The 22149-nt window shown below is 52.7% G+C and overlaps 1 protein-coding gene across 1 annotated transcript in view; it reads right to left on the bottom strand.

Moving 5' to 3' along the window:
- Positions 1–3575: 3575 nt before the first annotated feature.
- The window catches only part of Cfap65 (cilia and flagella associated protein 65), a 32811-nt gene continuing 14237 nt past the window's right edge, over positions 3576–22149 (bottom strand). The window contains exons 13-33 of the mRNA XM_071619433.1: positions 21252–21497; positions 20538–20762; positions 19551–19709; positions 19198–19348; positions 18646–18777; positions 17432–17645; positions 16995–17123; positions 13195–13371; positions 12861–12927; positions 12574–12684; positions 10204–10395; positions 9943–10101; positions 8665–8808; positions 8276–8389; positions 8003–8110; positions 6716–6760; positions 6287–6489; positions 5770–5898; positions 4753–5274; positions 3811–3948; positions 3576–3696 (exon numbers count right to left, since the gene is read on the bottom strand). Coding sequence (XP_071475534.1) covers positions 3576–3696; positions 3811–3948; positions 4753–5274; positions 5770–5898; positions 6287–6489; positions 6716–6760; positions 8003–8110; positions 8276–8389; positions 8665–8808; positions 9943–10101; positions 10204–10395; positions 12574–12684; positions 12861–12927; positions 13195–13371; positions 16995–17123; positions 17432–17645; positions 18646–18777; positions 19198–19348; positions 19551–19709; positions 20538–20762; positions 21252–21497 — 3486 coding nt within the window. The remainder of the gene's footprint in view (positions 3697–3810; positions 3949–4752; positions 5275–5769; positions 5899–6286; positions 6490–6715; positions 6761–8002; positions 8111–8275; positions 8390–8664; positions 8809–9942; positions 10102–10203; positions 10396–12573; positions 12685–12860; positions 12928–13194; positions 13372–16994; positions 17124–17431; positions 17646–18645; positions 18778–19197; positions 19349–19550; positions 19710–20537; positions 20763–21251; positions 21498–22149) is intronic.

The following is a 22149-nucleotide window of genomic DNA, read 5'->3' as shown; positions in this document are numbered from 1 at the left end:
GGTTACAAGATGTTCTAAACCTACATCTTTCTGCAGTGTCCATCTCCTGTTCCTTCAGATTGTCCCTATGTCTCCGTTCCCCTTCTCTGGGTTCTCTCTCTCTGGTCTCCCTGTAGTCACGTCTTCACTGTCTGAGGGTCTGCAACCTCCCAGGTCCCTGACTCTCCCCTGTGTCCTCATTCAGCTCTGGGATGCACATTCTGTCCTTTCTGCCCTTGTTCTCAGGCCCCTTTCTCAGCCTTCCCCCACTGCTATTTCTCTTTGGCTGTTTCCCAGTCCCCCCATGACTGCACTCCAACTGCTCAGTTCTTTTTCCTCTTCTCCCACTACCTGTTCCCTCCCCCATCCAGGGTGCTGACAGGGATGACAGGAAGCAGGCTCTGGCTTAGAGCAGGGAGGGGGGAGGGGCCGCCCGAACACCAGCTGCTAAGGACCCCCCTCCCCATGCAGCCCAGCACCTGCAGGCTTGGCAGGCGCCTGGAGACTCTGCCCTCTCTCGTCAGTCAGGGAGGAGGGACCTGGAGGAGAGACCAGATCCTGGGTAATGGCCAGAAAATGCAGGACTTGGGAATGGGTACAGGGTGGAAGTCTGGGGAAATGGGGCCCTGGGGCAGGAACAATGGTCTCTATCACCAGATCCCCAGGCCCTAGACCCTCCCTTCAAGGACTGCTTCTGGGGGGTCATTTCCTAGGGGAGACCTCTTTGTTGTTCAGCCTCAGGGCATGGAATCTCAATCAGAGGGGAGCTGTAGCTCCCTGCCCTGGTTGGGGAGAGGAGGGGAGGGGATACCCTCAAAGACCCAAGGAAGGTGTGCCAGGCCAGGCCCCTGACAGGTAAATCATTCAGTACCAGGCAAAGAGGAAGGCTGGGCCAGGACAGAAGCCTGGTCAGGAAGGCCAAGATGGGGGCTGCACACACCCAGCTGGAGGCCCCTGGGTCCTCCCCCACCTCCGAGCTGTTCCCCCAAGAGCCCACCTTCTCCCCAGATTTGCCTGGGATCTGTCAGAGCCGTCTCACCACCCCACCCCCAACTTCCATGACAGGGACTCAGTAGATCCTGTGGGACCTCAGGGTAGTTGGGTGGGGAGGGCAGTAGAGTGAGAGAGGTGGTGGAGGGGACAAGCTAGCATCTCCAGAAACATTCAAATTTGGAACCACTTTTGACCCTGGTCCCCAGCACCCTGGGGGTTGTCTCTGCCTGGGGATACAGTTCCCTCCGGTGATGCTCCCTCATCTCAAACGGAAACTAGAAGCTCTTTAATTCTGTCCAAGGACCCTTCTACCACTCCTACATGCTACTGGCCCCTCTGGTGCTAGCTCAGCTTGGCTGTGCATTGTCCGGAGGCAGGGGGGACTTCACAGGGCAGAGACTCAGTTCTGGCTTGTCCTGACTCTAGGACTTGTATGGAGCCCTTAGTTCCGGGCTCCTCAAGCAGAAGGCCAGGGCCTGACAATCTCCATTCCCCCTCCTGCAGGTTACATGTTTGCATTTTGGGCAAATGAAAGGGGGAAGGGCCTGTTCTAGATGTGGGTTGTGGATAACGATCCAGAAACTGGCTGTGAGCTGGGAACTACTTAGACCTAGCCCACCCAATTGTCTGAACAAGGGCCCTAGGATTGGAGTTAGGGAGGTGAGTTGTGTATCTTGGAACCCTATCTTTGTCCTTTTCAGTCTTTAGGATGGTCTAAGACGTTGGACTGAAAGGAGTACCAGAGGGTGGCAGGAAGGAAAATCTCAGGCCATCAGCAAGCAGCCCCAGAGATCTGAGGGGTGAATTGAGTCCCCATTTGGCCCCACCCAGATTTTCCACACCTCATAGCTCTGGCTCCAACCTCGGCAGGGCCTCCATCTTCCCCATCAGGAGGGCTCAAAGTATGGCTAGAAGTCCAGGAACCAGGATGGGGAGGCAGGGAAGGCCATCACCCTGTGGGAGGCCAGACCAACACTCTCATTGTGCAAATGGGAAAATCGAGAGGCTGGGAAATGACTTGCTCAAGACGGACTAGAATCTGAGTTTCTACCTCCAGAAGGGCATCTGTCCCAAACCACAGCCCCCTCCGCCACCCTGTTGGAGCGTGCTCAGCCCGCATTACCCGGAATCGAGCCGGGCAGCCCAGAATCTGCGGGAAAGGAGGGCGGGGCCGGATGGGAGCCGGATCTCCCCGGGGAGCGGCGCACCCTCTGCGACCCATATGGTGGCGGCGGCGGCAGGCAGGTGCCTGCGTGGCGATCCGGCTGGGCCCCGGGGTTGGTGCTGAGTGGCCGCCCCTGCCTCACGCGAGCCGAACGAACAAAACGCTCAGGTCCGGTTTGTGCGAGGGGCTCGTCGCGGGGCGGGAGCGGAGGGCCCGGGGCCTGGAGGTGGCCCTCGGTGTTCTCCTGGTCCTGGTCTTCCGCGAGCGCAGTGCAGCTCAACGCTCCGCTAGCCACCGCCCTCACCTGCGCACAACTGTGGCTGACACGTCGGCGGCCGCGGCAGCCACCACAGGTGCACACCTGGCCCGCCCCTCCCTTCCTGGCCACCCTCCGCCCGGCTTTCCTGGCCCCTCTGCCCTGCGCGGTCCTGCTTGGCTTCGTCCCCAGCCCACGCCCCGAAGCTTGTGCCAGGACCCGGGCTCAGCGCACTCTTATACCGCAGGTCCAGTCCCCGCCCCTACACACACACACACACACACACACACACGCACACACGCACACTCACACCTGTCCGGGCGCCCGTTTGCTCGGGGCAAATATTGACTCATGGAGGAGGAGCGCCCCCCTCCTCTCCCCGGCTCCGGCTCTGAGACGGGAGCTCCTCCGAGGCCTTGGCGGCGGGGGTGAAGGGGAGGGTGCCGGGGACCTGGGCGCCTCTGGAACAACACCAGATGTCACTTTTCCACCCACCTGCCTCTGGGCTGGGAGGAGCCGAGGAGCAGAGGACAGAGGCTGCCGGGCGGGGGTTAGAGGAAAGGGAGGAGGACGTTCTAGAAAACGTGGAACATCTTTTGGTCTAGGGGTCAATTCATAGTGGGAATCGCTTAGTTGGGACTGTGGCCCGCTGCCCGATGGTGACTTTGACCGGTGCCCCAGAACCTAGTTCTTGGCCCTTTGCGGCGTGCCTCAGTTTCCCTTACAATCTGAGTTCCAGGAGACCGGCAAATGTTAAAAGGCTGGCCTGGGGGTGCAGAGCCTCAGAGCAGACGAGTGGGGGCAATGAGAAAGGGGTGCTCGCCCCGCCTCATGGCCACCTGTTTCGCTGCCCAGGCCTGGCGCTGAGTTTCTGTCCATCAGGCTACACCCGGGCAAAGGCCAGCTACGCCCTGCCCCGGAGCGCCCTCCGCTGGCCAGACTGGGTCCAGCGCCCGGCAGCTAGAGAGCTGCCATCCAATTGAGGTGTGGAGCAAGGAAGGACATTCTTCTAGCCCCTAAGTGCCCAGTGGTGCTGCGGTTCCATCCTGGCCGCTCCCTCCTTCCACCCCTCTCAGAGTGCACGCGCGTTTCCCCCTCGTCGGGGAAATAAAGTCCAGGTAGAGAGAGAAAAAGGGCTGGATGCTTTACTGGCAGGGCGGTGGAGAGGGAGCTTGGCGGGACCTAGGTTGGCATGTCAGAGAGGCTGGGCACGGTAGCCAGCAAAGAGTCGGGAGGAGGTGGCGCCACCGGGACGGTTACCTCCTCTTGCTGCGTGGGCAGCAGAGGGTCTAGGGTCGGCATCCTGGAAGACAGAAAGCCCCAGATAGGGGTAAAGGCGGGGCTTCCGACCGTGCCGGCCCGCCCCTGCAGCCGCTCAAGCCTCTCCAGCGAGGTCAGTGCGGTCGCTGGCCCCCACCTGGGCACGCTGAGCGGCGGCAGAGCGATGATGCGCGGCCGCGAGGTGAGCACCACCTCCCCGCGGCTCGCCTCCACCAGGATGTTCTGGATCATGTTCTCTAGCAGCGCCTCCTGCAGGTTGGCGAAAGCGGGTAGCCTGTGAGGGGGAGCGGGTGACAGCTTTTGAGAGGCCACAGACCTGCGTGCTGGTTGTGCTGGTTGTCCGCTCACCTCCTCGGTGCAGCACAGTGTGAAAGGGGCTCTATGCAGATTCCCTGTCGCTCACCCCGCAACACTTTGGGGCATCCTGATCCAGTTTCACAGATGCTCAATATATAGCCAAATGAGACCAACTTAGTGGCACAGGCCTATAATCCCAGCTACTCAGGCTGATGTAGGAGGATTGTTCTGGGGTGTAACTCAGAAATAAAACACTTGCCTAGCATGGGTTCCATCTCCAGTAACTGGGATTGGGTGGTGGTGGGGCGCTACTTATAGAAGTGGTGGGATTGAAATCTAGGTAATAGAGTCAACATCCCAGAGCTAGATTTGGAGGAAGGCAGTTATGAGTGGGTGCAGAAGGGATGAGTGGGACCTATGGTAATCCCCCAAAAAGACAATGCATCCCCAGAGCTGGCCCTGGGGAAGCTGGTGCCAGAAGAAAGTGGTTTCTTCTGGCTCTAGACATTCATTGAAGAGACTCTAAAGACTGTCACCACTTTCCTGTAGTGCTGGCTAAATGCTAACCATCTGCTTGCACAGAAGAAAATAAATAAAGCTGCAGTTTTGCTGTTATACAAATATTCCTAACCCAGGCCTTAAGCTACCAACATGATGTCACAGAACGATGAGTTAGGAAGAGATGTGCACACAAGTAGGGGCCAGCCTCAGCACCACTGTATCCTATGAACCTTCTACAGGCAGCCTCCCTCCTGACCCTCACCTGGGCCTGGCTGCTCACCTTCCAATGGCCTCTTTATTTTCATGCTCTTGCTCCTCCTTCACCAGGGTCTTCAGGTCCGGCCGCCATTGCCACTGCAGGGAGGTCTGGAACTCTGGCTGAACTGTGGGCTCAATCTCCTTCCAGGTCTCAGATGTTTCCTTTCCCTCTATCTCCTCCTCCTCTATCTCCTCTTTGCCCAACTCCTCCTCTTCTTCCTCTTCCTCCTCCAACTCCTCCTCTTCCTCCTTGCTCTTCTCCTCCTCTTCTCCCCCTTCCTTCTTCCCCAACCCCCGTTCATCCTCCTCCCCCAACCCCCGTTGGTCCTCCTCCCCCAGCCCCTGTCTGTCCTTCTCCTGCTCCTTGCTTTTCTCCTCTTCGCAGGTGCTGGAGGGTGGAGACAGGTTTGGCACTAAGTACAGATTGCTCTTCTGGACCATGAACCTGGCTGACTGCTCGTTCCAGAACTGGCAGAAGTAAGGCACCTGCTCCACCAGGATTTGGTCCACAGCTTTGTGGAAGTTCTTGTCTTCCAGCATGCCCCTGGGAGGCAGGGAGGAGGAGATAGGCTTCAATGAGGGGCCTTGCAGTCCCCTGGAGGTTCCTGACTTTGGGGCTCCCCAAGAGGCAGCTCTTGCCTTCTGTTTTCACAAGCAGATACTAGGAAGCAGAGGAGAGCCCTTAGTCAGTTGCCCCTTTCTTCCTTCTTTGGTGGAAGGCATGTTGGGGCCCATGGATTCTTAGAGGGAAACAGGATAGGATGGAGGCAGAGCCAACAGGTCAGAATGACACAGATAAGGGGTAAGGAGCCCTGGGGAGACAATGAATTGTCTCCAGACCTCGTCCAATAGCCATGGAACAGTGCAGAACTCAGATCAAGCCTCAAGGATCCCTCAGCCAGTTCCATTAGCACTGTACTATCCTGGTAGTCCAGCAGAAGGATCTTGCATGAAAGTTCTGTTCCTCAAGAAAGGAAGTGCTGGAATTCAGGGCCAACTAAACTAGAGAAACGGGAGAATAAATATGCTGGGCCAGTACCTGATGATGTTGGTAAGGCAGTCAACCAGGAGCTGCTTCTTCTGCTTGTATACAAGTGTCCCCTTGTTAGGGAATTCTTCTTCAGAAGCCTCTGACTCTTCCCTGGGAGTCTTCCTCCCTGGCAGCTCCCTGGGGCAGGCCATAACAATCTGAGTGGCCTGGGCAAGCCACCATGCTGGGGTGGGGTGTATAAGCCATGGTGGTAGCTGCCCAGTTGTGAGGACATTGATATGTTGGAGCTATAACACAAATGTAGTGCTCCTGCCAAGCCCAACCCTCGGGGCAGGGCAGGGCCTAGGTCTCTGAGTTGGCAAAGGAGGGAACAAGGAAGGGCGGGAGGCATAGGTGGGTTCCCCAGGGCTCTGGTTGCTTTGTCCCCTCATCATAAGGGCCCAAGCACTCGGGGTACATCTTGAATCCTGCTGCCCCTGTACTTGTTCCAACTCCTGCCAAAGCTTGGGTGTGGGCAGCCCCTGTTCAGGGGTAGGAGAGGGGACCTTCCTTCCCAAGATTTCACCTGTGCAAGAAGTGGCAGGAGAACTCTGAGAAGAAGTTGTCCAAGAAGTAGTCAGTGGGATGGGCTCGGGCACTGAGGCTCAGGCACAGCATGCCTGTCGTGGGAGGCTGGGGGCATGGCCAGGATGTCTCCTCCTTTGTGATCTTCAGGTTCCAACTGGCAGGCCAGTTGAGAGACTGCTTGTTCTTGATGGGGGGAAGTGTCTTTGGGGAGGGGGAGGCATGAGTGACAGGGGTTTGGAGAACACACTCCCATCACCAATGGGTTCATTGTCCTAGCCCCTCAACCAGACCTTTTGGTCCACATGGGAGTATGGCCCTTTCACCCTTCCCTTCTAGGAGCCTGGACCATGGGGTTGAAGTATCTCTGGAAACAAACAAGGACCCTCCCAAGTTACCACAAGAAGAGGGGCCTGGGCTCATGCCTCACCTTGTACCTCCTCATAGGTTCACAGGCAGTACAATATGTTCTCTTCTGTGGAAGGAGAGACCCTTGCTTAACCCTTGCTTAAGATGCAAGAGGCTTAGCCCGTATCCTCCTTCTTCCTCTCTCTGGCACATAGAAGACCTGAAACCAGTTTCTGGCCCTGCTGTCTTCTTGGTCCTGCCCACTTCCCAGTCACACCCTCTTCTGGAACCTTCCCTAGGAAAGTACTGCCTGTAGACGTGGGAAATCTGGTTACCTACGTGAAGGAAAGAGAAGGAAATGCTACCAAATGTGGGCAGGATGCTCCAAAGGGGCTTGTTCTTGTGCCTTGGAGCTCTGGGGTTCTGTGAGACAGGAAAGTAATGTCCCTTATGAAGACTTGGTCTGAAAATCCCTCTCCCAGTGCCCCGGGGAGGGATCTGTATTCACAGATGGGCTGGCATTTTAGAGGGAGCAGAAACTTTCTAGGAGCTCAGTGTGGTAAACAGAGAGGTAACTGAGGAGCAGGAACACCAACACAGGCAGACTGTGAGACTGGGAGGCACTGTCTAGTGTTTACTATCAGTTTCCCCCCAGAAATACTAAAACCTGTGTTTAGGGAAGGCTCACTGGGTGCCAGGTTCCGTTGTAGGCACTCTACACATATTAACTCATTTAATCCTTATGATAAGGCTACAAAGCAGATACTTCACTCACATTAAAAATACTTTTAAACTTTTATTTTGTATACATAAAGGGAAGAAATGTGACAATCCTCCATTACCCAGTCACTCAGCTTTAACAATCAGCAACCCAGGGCCAGTCTTGTCTCATCTGTCCCTACTTCTGGATTATCTTGAAGCAAATCCCAGGTTCATATCACCCTCATTTTATAGTAGAGGGAACTGAGAGGTTAAGTCACTTGTTCAAGGTCACAGAACTAGAAGCGGTAAAAACCAGGAATCAAATTTGTACCACATGCTTCTAGAGCTTGCACCTGAAGCCAATAGTAGACACATGTGGACCAGGACTATGGCTCAAAGAAGGTGAGATCTGTGTTGTTTCCCCTGTGTCCCTAGTACCCAGCATACAGCTGGCATTCTTGAAGCAGGAAATGGTCAGTCAGCCTTTGCCCCCCCCCCCCCCCCCCCCCCGCAGTTGCTGAGAGAAGAGTCCAATGAGTAAAATCTAATCTCTTAGGGCAGCCTGGCCAATTTTGCATGGAAGACCACCTCAGCCCACCACCTCTGTCCCCTCTGGTGAGGCCAGTTAGAAGATGTGGGTTTGGGAGACCCACTCAGCACTCCTCACCTTTACTTTCTTGTCTGTGATGGTAAATTCTGCCTCCTGCCGCACCTTCGCATCTGTCCACTCCTGGAGCTCCTTGTGGTACTGCTTCATGAGCTCCTGCCGGTACACCTGGGCCCAGCACCAGGTGAGAGAAGGCCTAGCTCTGGAGGGTCTCAGCTAGGGCTCACCTTGGGCCTGTGCTGCAGCCCCCGACCCTCTTGCCTTTCTTTGGAGGTCTGAGGATCTCAGAGCCTCCCTCTACCCCACCTTCATCTCCCTAGGGCTGGTTCCCACCTTGCATATCAGGTCCACACTGTAAAAGCTAGCATGCACTGAGGTCTTCAGGGTCACCACAAATGGAGCTGTCTCTTCAGGAGCCAATTCCCCTATCATGGGTCTCACAGATATCTGTTGGTTTGGGGAAGGAGTCTTTAGAGTTCTACAAGGATGGGATTGGATGGGACGACATGGGACAGGAAGGGATGAGATGGGAAGAGACAGGTTGAGATGAGACAGGTTGTGACATGATTGGATAGGATGAGACAGGATGGGTCAAGGTAGGATTATAATGGGATGGGATGGGACAGGATGGTATGGAATGGGATGGAGTGAGATGGGATGGGTCAGGAGAAGTCTGAAGCCCTGCTAGAGGTTCTGGGTCTGTGGGGAAAGAAGATTCTCACCTCCCCAAAATCTAGAGGCCTTGGCTGCCAGGAAAAGACAATTGTCTCATTCTTGGAGATGTTGTTGAGGAAGAGTAGGCGGCTACACTTGCTCTGAACAGGGATGTTTCCCAGGGATATATGAGACTGGGACAGGAAGACAGCCTGTTGGTGGAGATAGCATAACAGTAGCTTTTGGAGGTGAAGAGATAATAACAATATAATCACTATCAGTCTGACATGTTCAACAGGTCAGGTATTGCACTACGCCAGGTATACCCATGCATCTGACCTTCATAATGGCCTATGACATAGGTGCTACTATCATTCACTCCCATTTGACAGATGTACTTCTAAGGTTCAGAGAGCATAAATAACTTTTCTAAATGCCTCTCACATGCAGACCTAGAATAAACCCACCTAGGCTCACAGTAAAGCCCATGATTTCAGCCATTAAAGTAAGCTTGGAAGAGCCGAATCAGAATTAGCTTAGAGAAGATAGAATTAATGCCAACACTATTGGAAACTTTGATGGGTAGTTGTAAATGAACAGATGACCAGATATTAGCATATTCCCTGGGCACAGAATAGGAGCTGTGTTTTAGGGATGTTTGCAAAGACTGAAGCCACACAGAAAAGGCAATTTCTTCTCGTACAGACCCTGAGTGTTCAGAATAGGCACTTTTTCTGGTTCTTTCTGTGTTCCAGGGCTTCCACAGTGCTCATCCTGGAGTAGGAATACAGTGAGGGTCTGAATAGAAGGGTGGACAGGTAGAGATAGTGATTGAATAGATGGGCCCATGGATGAATGGGGGATGGATAGATGGATATATAGTCTAACAAGGAGTATGTGGGTTGATAGATGAATGAATGCATGTATAGGTAGGTAGATGTTCAGGTGGATGGATGAACAGGTCACACTTGCCAAAAATGAGAAGCATATGAACTAAAGGTAGTAACAGTGACCCTTGATAGCTTTCAGCAAAATCCATCTAGGTCCGGGGGAGGGACTATTTTGTATGAAGATAATAACTGGAATAGGAGGGCTTCTTTCTAAACCCTGCAGAAAGGACAGGAGCTTGAGTAAGAATGCCTGTGGGCACTAGGTGGCAGGATAAGCCTCCCATGGAGCTGCTCTTGCCTCTAAACCTGGAGGAAGGCTGGTTCCAGGCCTCACCTCTCCATCAGTCCCTCCTCAACTCCATCTCATTTCCTCCCTCCTCACCCCTCTGAACTGGCCACTCTGGGCTCCAAGGCTCTCTAAGTTCTCAAGGCTTTCCCAGGTGCCTTTCCCCCTACCTGTCCAGGAACCATCATCCTACAGTGTATGGAGCTGTTGTCCCACGACGAGATGCTGTGGAATGGCGCTGTGTCACCCATGACGCAGGGGTCATAGCCTACTCCCTGGAAGCGGATAAGGGCTGAATTCCATCCCAGGATGTGTATGGGCACGTCCACCTGAGAAGTCAGGAGGGTGGGATAGGGGACTGGTTATAGCACGGCCTGATAAGGAAGCCACAGCTCCAACCTCCACCCTATATCATCCTGGCTGCTGCTCACTGTATAAGTCTTGGCCTCAATGGGTGAGAAGATCCACAAGACCCGAGCAGTGGTACCTGGCTGGATCTCACCTTTGGGGTTGATGCAGCAGAAGATGGGGTGATCAAAACTTTTTTCCTGAACCTGTGACAGGACGCTGGTCTGGACCTCATATGTCACAGGCACTGAGCCACCATTGTACAGCTCATAAATCTGTAGGGGACAGGAATAGAGACCTCCACACCAGCTCAGGACTGCAGACCAGAGATCCCAGGACTCTCTGTACTGTGGGAAGACAAGTGAGCTCCACCATATCATCTGAAGAGTCCCTGAACTCCCCTAACAGCCTCTGATTTGAGCATCTAGAAAGGATGTAACTGGATAGTCAGCCTGTGACCTCTGAGGATAATCTGTAATCCCATTTGTAAAGGTGCAGTTTATTTTATTTGTCCTCAGTTTACCTTGCAAAGTTAAAAGGGGACTCTAGGGAGTGTGCCTAGTGTTGGGACTTGGGAAAATGTCCACGTATGCACCATCCAGACCCTTCTTTGTTTGATAGGCTCTCATTCCAATCCCCCATGAGACTGTCACTTTCTACATCTGCCATTAGAGGGAGTAACTGCTTAAAGCAGTTAAGGGGGTAGAAGGAAGGTCTACTACAAAGAGTGCCCTGAAGAAACCAGAGACCTTCTATCCAATTCTACTTTTTAGAGATGAGAAAACTGAAGATGGGGAGAACGAAGGGTTGGCCTGCATTTGGTCCTGGAACCTTCTCTTTCTCAGCATTTTCTCCTGCATATGCTCACTTTAGTTATTCAGCCTGGCCCACCCTATTAATCTCCAGACCAATGGAGTGAACATTTTTGCCAGCACCCTCCTAATTCATATGCTGAAACATAAGTCTTAAAGAGGGAGGCCTTTAGGAGATGATTAGGTTATAGGGTGGGGCCCTCATGAATGGAATTTGTGCCCTTTGTAAAAAAGGCCCAAGGGAATGTGTTTCATTCTTCCATCATGGAGGACACAGTGAGAAGATGCTACCTATGAACCAGGAGAACAAGCCCTCACTAGACACAGAATCTTCCCAGGCCTTCATCTTGGACTTCCCAGCCTTTAGAACTGTAAGAAAGAAATACCTGTCTTTATAAGCCAACTCAGTCTCTGGTAGCTTGTTATAACAGCCAGAATGGACTAAGAAAACTAGTAACTGACTTCTACTGAAAAGCCCTCTAGGGGCCTCACTTGAGCTTCACACTTGGCCAAAACCAAACTCTTCACTCTAAAATTGATTCCTTTCCCCAGTTTGTTTCCTTTCTGAAAATGGCACCACATGTCCCTTGTAATTCAAGCCAGCTTCTCTGTCACAGTCCTGAATGAGGCTGTTGGGAGGTCAGAGGGGCAGAAGGTTGTGAAAGGAGTTGGGTATTGGGACTCCCTTCAGGCCCAGGAAGCCCATTCCTCAGCCTCTAGGCTGAATATCTGGCAACACCTGCCCAGAAACACAGGGGCTTCTAAATGCTTAGAGACTTCATAGATGCTAAATATTCCAGAAAATCTTATGTTCACCTCTTGGGGACTTCCAATATACAGTTTCAGAGCAAAGGTACCTGATTCCCTCCAATTAATAAAGAAAAGTTTACAACAAGTATTGGCATTCCTATCCTTTATATCTCCTTGCTGCAGTAATTTCCAAACTCTGGCTGACGCCTATTAGTGAGCAGTTCTGTAGTGGGTCTTATCCAGCATTTTAAAAATGGAACATGGCCAGGCATGGTGGTGCATGCCTATAATCCCGCAACTCAAGAGGCTGAGGCAGGAGGATCATACAATGAGGCCAGCCTTAGCAACTTAGCAAGACCCTCAGCAACTTGGCAAGACTGTGTCTTAAAATGTAAAAAAAGGGGGTGGCTGGGGATGTAGCTCAGTGGTAAAGCACTCTTGAATCCAATCCCCAGTATAAATAAATATTTTAAAAATAAACAAAAAAGGAACAGAATAAATGCTCTTTTCATGTGGTAGCCTACGTGTATATTTATGACACTTCTGTTTTGGTTGTATGTATATGTAAATACTGGGGTATAAGCATATATGATATAAAACATGTTAGTGTAGTTCATGGTCAGAGAAGTTTGAACAATCTTATGCCAGAGGGAAAACCACTCACTTTTGTATGAGAACTGAGTCTGATGAAAAGGCTTAATCTCAGGCCCCAGGAGACAAGCTTCTCACCTTGAATCTCCCCAGTTGCCCAATTTGGGGTTTCAACCTGCCAACCCTACCTCTTAGGTGCTTCTAGAGGACAGCATCTTTGTCAGTCCATCAAGGTTGTCACAGATATGCAGAGATCAATGCTTAGAACTCTTGGTGATCAAGATGACATAGACCACTGACCTGCCGTGGGGGCAGCGTGTTGCCAATGGGGACAGGGATGAACTGGTGGCTAGTGGAGGTGAAGAGCACGTACTTCTGCTCCAGCTTCACTGTTATGCCTATGAAATTTAACTGGAAATAAAAAAGCCCAGAGATAGCATCCTTCCCTGGGAGGAAGTGGCACACCCAGCAGAAAGATCTGGATCCTGACTCCCAGTGGATACTATTCCCAGTTCCTCTCTTGGTTGTCCAGAGAACTCCTCCCTCAGCCTGAGACCCAGGGCAGGGCCAGGGTGTTGGGGTCTTACCAAGATCTCCCTGCCATGTGACACCTTGAAGAGCACTGGCAGGCGATCAGTGCCAACAAACAGGTGACTGGAAGAGAGGGGACAAGTCTGGGAGTGAGTTCTTTGAGCCCTCGTAAAAGTGGAAGAACAAATGGACATGGTATACCAGTGGATTTGAGCCAGCTAGCTCCTGGGACGACCCATACTTGAATTGGGACAGGGCAAGAAGGACATTAGGCCTCCCCCGCAGGTAGGAAGGTGGCCTCACAGGGGAATGGCCCTGGAGTCCCACAGTGAAAGGCCAAGGAAAGAGGTCTCCAGGATCAAAGGTGCAAGGTGGGGGAAGGAGGAGCACCTGTACTTTAACTCCACCATCTGCTCCTCCCCAGGACTCAGGCTCCCAGTCTTGGGGCTGATGGAGAAGATGCAGTTGTCCTCTGCACGCATTTGGTGGAGCTCAGTGCTGTCAAAATCTACTTGCTCTGCCCATAGCTCCAACTCAATCTGCTGGTCACTTGGAAAGAGGAAGGCCCTGGAGGAGGAAGAGGGATTTGAAGTAAAGGTAGTGAAGCTGTGCCAGGATGGGTGAATCAGAAGAAAGGAGTTCTGAGCCTCTGCCACACCTTTTGCATTTCTTCCCCCCATTTGGCAGGTTGTTCCATGCACGGCTGAGCTAATGTGGCTGTTGTGCATTCTTATTCCATAGCAGTCCCCTATGGAATAGGGGCCATAGTGAGTAAAGGAGAAGTGAAGATTGGGGCTCCCCTTGTGGGTAACAAGGAGTTGAGTGGGTCACTTGTACTGATGGGCCACTCAGCATAGGCCACTAACTCTTCTTTGATAAAACTCTTAGGAAGGGGCCATTTGAGGCTCCCAAGAATGCCGGCAGCACTACCCAGGGGTCCCTGACAGGAAAAGTATAGAGGCCAGCTTAGGCATAGCGTGGAATAATGTCCTGGAAGTGCTTTGCATTGAAGAAAAATAGACTGTGCGCTCTCGCTGACAATAGTATCAATAAAGGGGTCCTGAAGTCACCATCGGTTAGGAGAACGCTTCACTCTCAAAGATGGCACGGAACTGGCTCCAGCAGCAAATTAGGACAGCAATGTGAATAGGAAACATCCAGAAAAAAAAAAGAGATTCCCTAGAGTTTCAGGGGTGAGGGAAACAAAGAAGACAGATAGGACACACCCCAAAAGCCTCAACAAGGAAATGCAAACCAAAACTCTCACAAGGAATCCGTTTCAATTTTTTTTTTTTTTTTTTTACTTTGGCAATGTGAACAATAGTTATGTTCAATGCTGGTAAGTTTAGAACAAAGAGACACCCTTACCCTTAGGTAAGGAGAAATGAAACTGTTAAAGTCTTTTCGAAGGAATTTGGGCAGTATCTTTTAGAAGAAAAAACGAGTTCGCTTCTTGACCTAGAAATCCCATGTTGGGGTCCTCCATTTCGGTTCAGCATCTTCTCTGCACACACTGCCCTCATCCAGTCTCCCTCCTAGGTCCTCTACTGGTCCTCCAGTGGGTGCCCTCTCCCAAGTCTGGAGGATTGCTATGGCTCCCACCTGTCCTGCAAGCTGCTAACCTATCTTCCCTGGAGATCAGAGTGACAGGTCCTGAAAGCTGACGACGTCTGCCTCACCCATAGCTTTCATCACTTTGGTCCCTTATGAAGAAATCCAAACTCTCCAAAGAAAGGTTCCCTGCATGTCCTAGCCCCTGCCTACTCCTCCAACCTCACCTGAGGCCTTTCCTCCCTTCCTCCTGCTGCTCCAGCCCCATTCGGGTACACCAGGACCTCTGGTGGGAAGGGTCTTCACGGCCTTTCTGCCTCTTGATCCTAGGCTGTAGGTCTAGCTCAGCTGTAGCTTCATCTAGGAAGTTTTGCTGATATCCCTACCCACCTCCCAGAAACAAGCAAACAAACATGAGCAATGGCCCCCATTTGAGTGCTACACGCTTATCCTCACAGCACACATTAGGCAACCAGGAGGCTGAGCTTCCTTATGCTCTAGGAAGGCAGGCTGGAGCCAGGAGCCTCCACCTAGGAAGTAAGGTTTAGCCAATCAATAAAAACGTACCAACGAACAAAAACATCAACCAGTATATCTGACGTCTCTAAGTGATTGCCTTTTTTTTTTTTTTTTTTTTTGGTATGGGGAATTAACCCCAAAGGCATTTAACCACTGAGACACATCATCCTCAGTCCTTTTTTTTTGTTGTTGTTTTATTTTGAGACAAGGTCTCTCTTAGTGCTTATGACCTCACTAAGTTGCTTAGGCTGGCTTTGAACTTGCAGTCCTCCTGCCTTGGCCTTGCGAGCCGCTGGGATTATAGGCAAGCACCATAGTGCTGGTGGGCCGCCTTTTAATTACAGACCCTATGCATCCTGGGGCCAAGCAGAACAGAGGTGTCAGGGGAAGGCTTGAGGGGAGGGGGCAGCTACAAGGCTCTCCTCCCTCTTAGGGTTCTCCCTCCATCCTGTCTGCTGCTACCTCTAGTCCAAGTCCGTACTCCCTCTATATAACTGGTCCTGGCAGAAAAAAAACCCTCTGTCTGTTCTTTATGAACTAAGCAGAGACAGACTAGACTTTGTTTTAAAAAGGAAAAGAAAAAGAAAAACAGAAAGAAAAAAAAAAGCTTGTAAGAAATTGAAACAACACAAAGCACAGAAGAGTCAGGCCCCTTGGAACCCTGCAAGAAGCACAGACTCCTTCCTATACCTCAAAAATGCTCTCCACCAGTGAGGGGTCCAGTTCAGCAGGCACTCTGCCTGTTTCTAGCACCTGGACCCTGTCCACTGAGAGTGTGAGCTAGGCTGCTCCTACACAAACACGCAGTGTCTGCGGTCCACCAAATACCCTGCTCCACTCCAGGACACAGGCCAACACCCTGAGCCCCATAGGGCCTGGCTCCTGGCCCACCAGAGCTCAGTGATTGGCAGATCTGGAGCTCAAGGCAGGCCCTGGCTTTCCCCACCTCAGCCAGCAGCCGGGCCAAGCTTCCCCGGTTAGTTATTCAGGGCCAGAAGCCCTGGGCTGCTGACAGTCCCATCCTTCCCTGACAAGAGCCACTTCATAAGCCAGCTTCTCCATCTCACTCCACCACGGAGGGTGGGGAGGGGACAGTCAGTGCAAGGGGCAGCTGCTGCACACCGGACAAGGGGCCTCCACTCTCTGGCATCCCCCTTACCCCAAGACTCCTGCTTAGGCCACCAGTTTTGCATCACAAATTCTCCACCTGCAGTTTTCTCTCTAGTACTTGTCCAGCCTGGGGAGGGGTGGAGCTCTCTCTCCCAAGCCTGACCCAGATAGGAACCCTTCTTTTTCACCTCTTGATAGCTAAGTAAAGTTGGAAGTCATCAAAAGGACACAAGTTCTGGGCCCAAATGGGAGGAAAGTGGAGCCCAGGAAAGGCTGAGCTTGCTGGGCTCGGGTCTCCAGGCCTGGCCTCCTGGGATCTTTGAGGTGCAGCCTGCTCTGTAGCCAGCTTCTATCCTGCCAGCAGACCCCACAAATTTTCTAAGTCATGCCCTTTGGGGGAAGGTCCATCTGTGGCACCAAACCCCTGTTTCTCTGAGACTCTTGACTTGAACCCAGTCAGGCCCAGCCCTGCTGCACTGGGAGCTGTTTGGAGGGTCCTAGCACCTGGATACCTTTGGCGTGCAGACGCTACTCAAAGCCTTCTTGCTCTGGAGTTGGACACATCTGGATTTCAACCTGGCTCTGCCCACTAGTGAGTGGTCTTAGCTGTGCCCTTTGTAAAAAAGGCCCAAGGGAGGAGTTAAGAGAGAACGTTCTCACAGGGCTGCTGTGAGCACTGGTGGATTGAAGCCTGGTAAGACAGCACTTGGCATGCAGCAGGTGCTGAATAAAAGCTTCTCATTCATTTGGTTACTAAGATGGCTGTGCCCAGTCTCCATCAGGGCAATTCCACCCTGCCCTGAGCCTATCAACACGTCTCAGCCAATGACAGGTCCCAACTGCTATTGGGTGACCCCAGTCCCACCTGGGCCTGCACACCCTGTCCATGGGGAGGCTCATTCCTCACAGACCAGACAGCCAGGTTTCCCACTGGCAAGAGAAGGTGACTCTTCCACACCCTTCTGGCCCCCCCACACCCCCATAAGCCACCTCCTCCAGGCCAGCCATACCAGTCCAAGGGTACCATCCCAATGTTCTTCAGGTCCAGGAGTACCACAGAGGGTGGGGCCTTGAGCGGTGCTACCCCAAAATTGAAATCAAGTTTCAAAGGGGTGAAGACAGGGGGGGTCTGGTTCGTGCTGTGTGAAGCAGAGAAACAAGCTCAGAACTGGGGATGGGGATGGGAAGGGCTCCCAGGGGTGGCTGGCTTGGGCACTCCCATCTCCCCACAGGTGGGAAATGGAGAACGTGGAACTCAAGATGAGTTAGCTCTTCAGACCTGAGACAATCCTTGCTTCTCCAGGTCCCTCCAGGGAGGAGTGAGAATTTGGAGGTCACTTCTCCCAAAAGATGAAAAGCAGCTTCTCAGATAGGTGCTGGGATATGGGCAGGTAGCTCCACGAACATTCCCAGTAGTCCCTGTCCCCCTTTCCCTGGCCCAGCTTACCTGTGCCGGGTGGGCACTTGGTAGGTGAGCTCCCCGGGTGTGGGGTCACGTGCCAAGTAATTGTTGAGCATGTCCAGGGAGAAGAGGCGCCACAGGTGCTTCCGGGTGATGCCCTCGGCACTGCCCATGGAGTAGGCATCAAGAACGGAGAGCAAGGGGTACACAGCCACCAGAGAGACTTGACACAACTCTTTCTTCTCGCCAACCTTGTTATCTGGGAGAATGGGTGTGGAAGAGAGGGGCGGGGCATGCAGGTAAGCGATGCAGGATGGGGGGGGGGGGGAGCAGGCCGCAGGCTCCGGGGCATTTACAACACAGCCAATTCTTGTGCTTTACACACTTAGATTTTTTGCTTTTAATGTGCACTGTTATTTGTTTTCAAATTAATTTCCCTAATAGCTTTATTGAGACATAATTTATATACTGTGAAATCTACCCTCTTAACATACAATTCAGTATTTTTTGTATATTCAGAGTTGTACAATCATCACTACTACTGAATTTTAGAAAACTTCTATCACCCTGAAAAAAAACTCAGTACTGGGCTGGAAGTAACTCTGTGGCAGAGCATGGTACCAATTGGCTCTTGCTCCCCATCTACCCTCTACCCCAGCAACCACCCATCTGCCTTCTGTCTGTATATTTTTGTCTATTCTAGATGTCACATATAAATGGAATGATTCCATGTGCCTTTCTGTGACTGACTTCCCTAGGCATCATGTTTTCCAGGTCCATCTGGGTGGTGGCATGTGTCCCTACTTTTGTGGCCCATTATCACCCCCATTATATAGATGAGAAAACGGAGGCACATGGATGTGCAACAATTTGCCAAGACTTTGCAGTTATTAAGTGTTGGATCTAGGATCCCAGCTCACTGAGTCCATGTTCTGGTGCCTGCTCACCTTCCAGGCTAGTAACAGATCCATTTCATGGAGGAGAAAGCTGAGGCTAAGGGAGGCTGTGGATTGGTTTAAAAATCCCATAAGAAATCAGCACATCTAACTTTGCACGTTGAGTCTTCCACAGCTCAAGTGCACACACGTGCAAACACATACTGTCAGATGCAGCGTACACACCAATACCAAAGGCATGCTGCAGCTTGGCCCAAGCTGCTGTCTCAATTTTCAGCAGCCCCCACAGGCCTGCTGCACACAGCTCTCTCCCCTCCCCTCTGTCCTTCCCAGCCCTGACTCTCCATGCCGGGCACCAGGTACCTCTGTGGGATAGGAGAGAGTAGCTGATAGTCCAGGAGTACTGGGACCGGCGCTGCGGGCAGGCTGTCAGGCAGATGTTGTCTTTGGAGTGGGGTGGCATGCTCCCCTCTGAACGGTCTAGCTCCAGAGCTGCTTGGGGATGATGCCGGTGGGTCAGTGGGAAGAGGCAGCCTGGTCTCTCCTATTTCTTTTGAGATACCCTCACTGGTCCAGGAGGGCACTGGCTAAAGGAGCCCCAAATCAGAAAACAGGGAGGCCCTCCTTCCAGGATGGGATACTGGTACCTGCTAGGTACTTTTCTTCACCTAGCAGTCCTGTGAGGTGGGTACTACCAGTAGCCCCATTTTATAGACAAGGATGTTGGGGCTCAGAGAGGATAATCATCTGCACAAAGCCACATAGCCTTAAAGTGGAAGCACCACGTTTTTAAGCTCTGTTCTGCCTGACCAAGACCATCATGCAGTTAGCAGTACCCTCCATCTTAAACAGTACCCTCCCTGACACACACACCTCCCCGACCCCTGACCCCAGCCCCAGCCCAGGTCTGAGTACCAGGGGAGTTGTGATCATCGCCCACAGGACTACGCTGCTCCAGGTAGAGGCGGTAATAGAGGGTGCAGTTGCCATCGTTCAGAAGCGCCAGGTTCCTGGACTCCCTGCTAGTCACCAGCACGTTTCCGAAGTCCAGCTCCTTTGCCTCTGCCTGAGGCACAGTCAGCCAGCTGCTGGGGGACTCCCTTGGGTCCCCTGTCCCATAATCCTACTCCTATCCCTGGAGCATCCCCCAAGGAAGGCCAGGTCCAGGGCGGTGGGTGGGGAAGCCGGAGGAACCCTGTCCCTGCCCTCTGGGAGTCTGTCCCACTTGTGCCCTGAAACCCCCCACTTTGCTGGGGACTCCCACTCACAGAGAGGCTGCTGGTGATGCCCATGCCCACCAGGCGGATCATGTAGTGTGTGATGGCCGGGGGCTTGGTATTCAGGGGCAGGCCAGCTTCCCAGACGCACATCCCCACTCGGAACAGGTACTTGGTCTCCTCCAAAGGGCTGAAGATCCACGTCAGCGTCTGAAGTCACAGAGATGATCCCTGCCTGGGCCCTCCAGCGTCCCCTTTCCCCAGGCTCCTGGCCAGTAGAGGTCCCACTGTGGGGCGTCAGGCTCTGGCCATGCCCTTGAGTGTCTGCTCCATATGGTACATTATGTCTCCCCCCACCCTGCCTTCCATGGCAGGTGAGTGGTATCACTTTCAAGACTCATTTTGGGCTGAGAAACTAGAGCCTCAGAAAAACAAGGTAACTGGCCAAGGGTGAGACAGCGGGTGAGGGTGGGACCTGGGATGGTTCTGGCCAATTCAAAAGTTTATGTGATCTCCCCTACCCTCTGCTTACTGTCTCTGGGCTCTGACAGGTAGATACCATGTGTTGGTTCCCCCCCCCCCAAAGTCTAGCCTCCCCAGTTAGCCTATGAGGCTCTAGACTAGGGACAAAGTCTGCTGTTTTGGGTCCCAGACTGTGCCCACTTTGTTCTATAGCGGGGAATCATCACCCCTACTGAAAGCCACCCATTTAGCCCCAAATCCAGCTGCTCCACACCACCCTTCCGGCAATCTTATAGCTTTGGGACCATGGACGACGGAGCATGGACTACCCCGGTTCTAGACTTAGTTCTGCACTTTCTAACCTTGATCTCAGTAAACAGCTCTTCCCCACTAAGTCTCAATTCTCTGTGAAGTGGGGGAGATGAAGGTGGTACTCATAATACCCACTCACAAGTTGGGAGAGGGGACTGTGGACTGATGGGTGCAGCATAGCCTGTGAGGGCCAGGGGCAAGAAACGCTGAAGGTGAAGGTGACGGGCACTCTCCACCACCCTCAGCAATGGTCAGGGTACTCACAAGGCTCTCATTGGGCTGGATGAGGCCTTTGGCAGGCTGGACGGCCAGCGTCTTCTGGTGCTGCTGAGAGACCCTCCACTCGAACTCTAGGGGCAGACGCGAGGGGTTGCGGAAGGTGAAGGAACTGGTGGAGGAGCAGCCCACCCAGGTGGGCTTGAAGAAGACGCTTCTGTAGGTGTCCAGCTTCAGCTGCAGTGGCTCCTCCCGGCTCTGCATGCTCACCTCCTTCAAAGAGGGTGGTGCCTGAACTTACCTCATGGTCTTGGCCTTCCCAAGTGTCCAAGAGGCCATGGATGGTCAGCTTTCCCCTCTTGGAGGGTGGAGCAAAGGTCCTCTGCCAACCTGAGTCTGGCAGTTTCTATAGAAGGTAAACTAAAAAAAACCCCTGGGGACCCAGAGAGGATGTACAGGCCAGTTCACAGGGTCAGACATGGGTCCACCATCCAGACCCTATCCCTGGGCTGCCCCCAAACACCCTCCACCACCCACAGGTGTGAATCTTGGAACTCTGTACCCTTTGTCTTGGTCTTATTCTATGAAGTGGATGGGCAGGGCCCTGAGGGGTGCCTAGCTCACAAGTGGACCATCTCCCTGAGATACTACCTTCCTGGATAGTTCAGGGGAGCCTTGCAAGCCAACCCCAGAGAGTGGTTTTGAAAAAAGAAGTCACAGATTAGGGTCCACTTCTAAGGACTCCCTATTCTTGCCTCCTACCTTGAGATATTGGGGGTAAAAATTGAACTGCAGGTAGAAAATGTGCTGCTTCCAGGAGGTGCCCTTAGGGTAGGTGCTGATGAGAAAGATCTGGTGGGCCCCAGGGGCTACCAGGCCTGAGGCAGGCCGCAAGGTGATGTCTGAGCTGCTTTTGGGGGCCAGGCTGAAGATCAGCAGCAGGGAGCCTTTGTTGACCAGGAGCAGGCTGCGGTAGGAGGGCTCACCAGAGGACACTGCAGGAAATAGCTGGGAGTGGGAGAGAAGAGGAAAGCAGGATCCCTGTCAGATCCCCACCCTTGGGATGCACACTCAGGGGCATGCATGTGGGTGTGGGTGGGCCATTTCCAAGGAGATCCAAGATGCCCGCACACAGCTCAACCAACAACTTAAAAGAAGGGAATTGAGGGAGGCCACAGTCTAGCACCAAAGAATACTCTGTCTTCCCTCTTGCTGAGACCTTTAGAAACAGAGGTCGGGTAATCATAGGTCCTAGAAAAACTTAGGACTCCAAGGTCTGTCCTTCCAGTTAGAAGAAAAGTTGTTTAGAGCGCCCTCAAATCACCCTTTGGAAAGATGCTTTTGGAAATCCTGGTCTAGAAGCTCAGGGGCAAATGATTCTCATGCAAGTGACTGAAGGAATGCAGCCCCAACTGCCCAACCCCCAAACTCTTCTTGAGCCTCTGAGGTGGGGCGTGCACTGGGCTACAGTGCACTGGGCTACAAAGCACAAACTCTCAATCCTGGACCCAACTCCCATCCAGATGTGGGGACTATGGGAAAGGCCACAGACCACTTGAGGACATGCCAAGGGAAGGCTGCTGAGGGCATCAGCAGGAGAACCCTTTGAGTCAGGGAGGGCTTTGGGCAGGGGTGGTACAGGTTTGGGATTGGGGAAAGG

Source organism: Marmota flaviventris, chromosome 11 (genome assembly GCF_047511675.1).
Source record: "Marmota flaviventris isolate mMarFla1 chromosome 11, mMarFla1.hap1, whole genome shotgun sequence".
Classification (NCBI taxonomy): Eukaryota; Metazoa; Chordata; class Mammalia; order Rodentia; family Sciuridae; genus Marmota; species Marmota flaviventris.
Note: the sequence above shows the minus strand (reverse complement) of the source record. Positions and strands in the feature narration are given on the sequence as shown.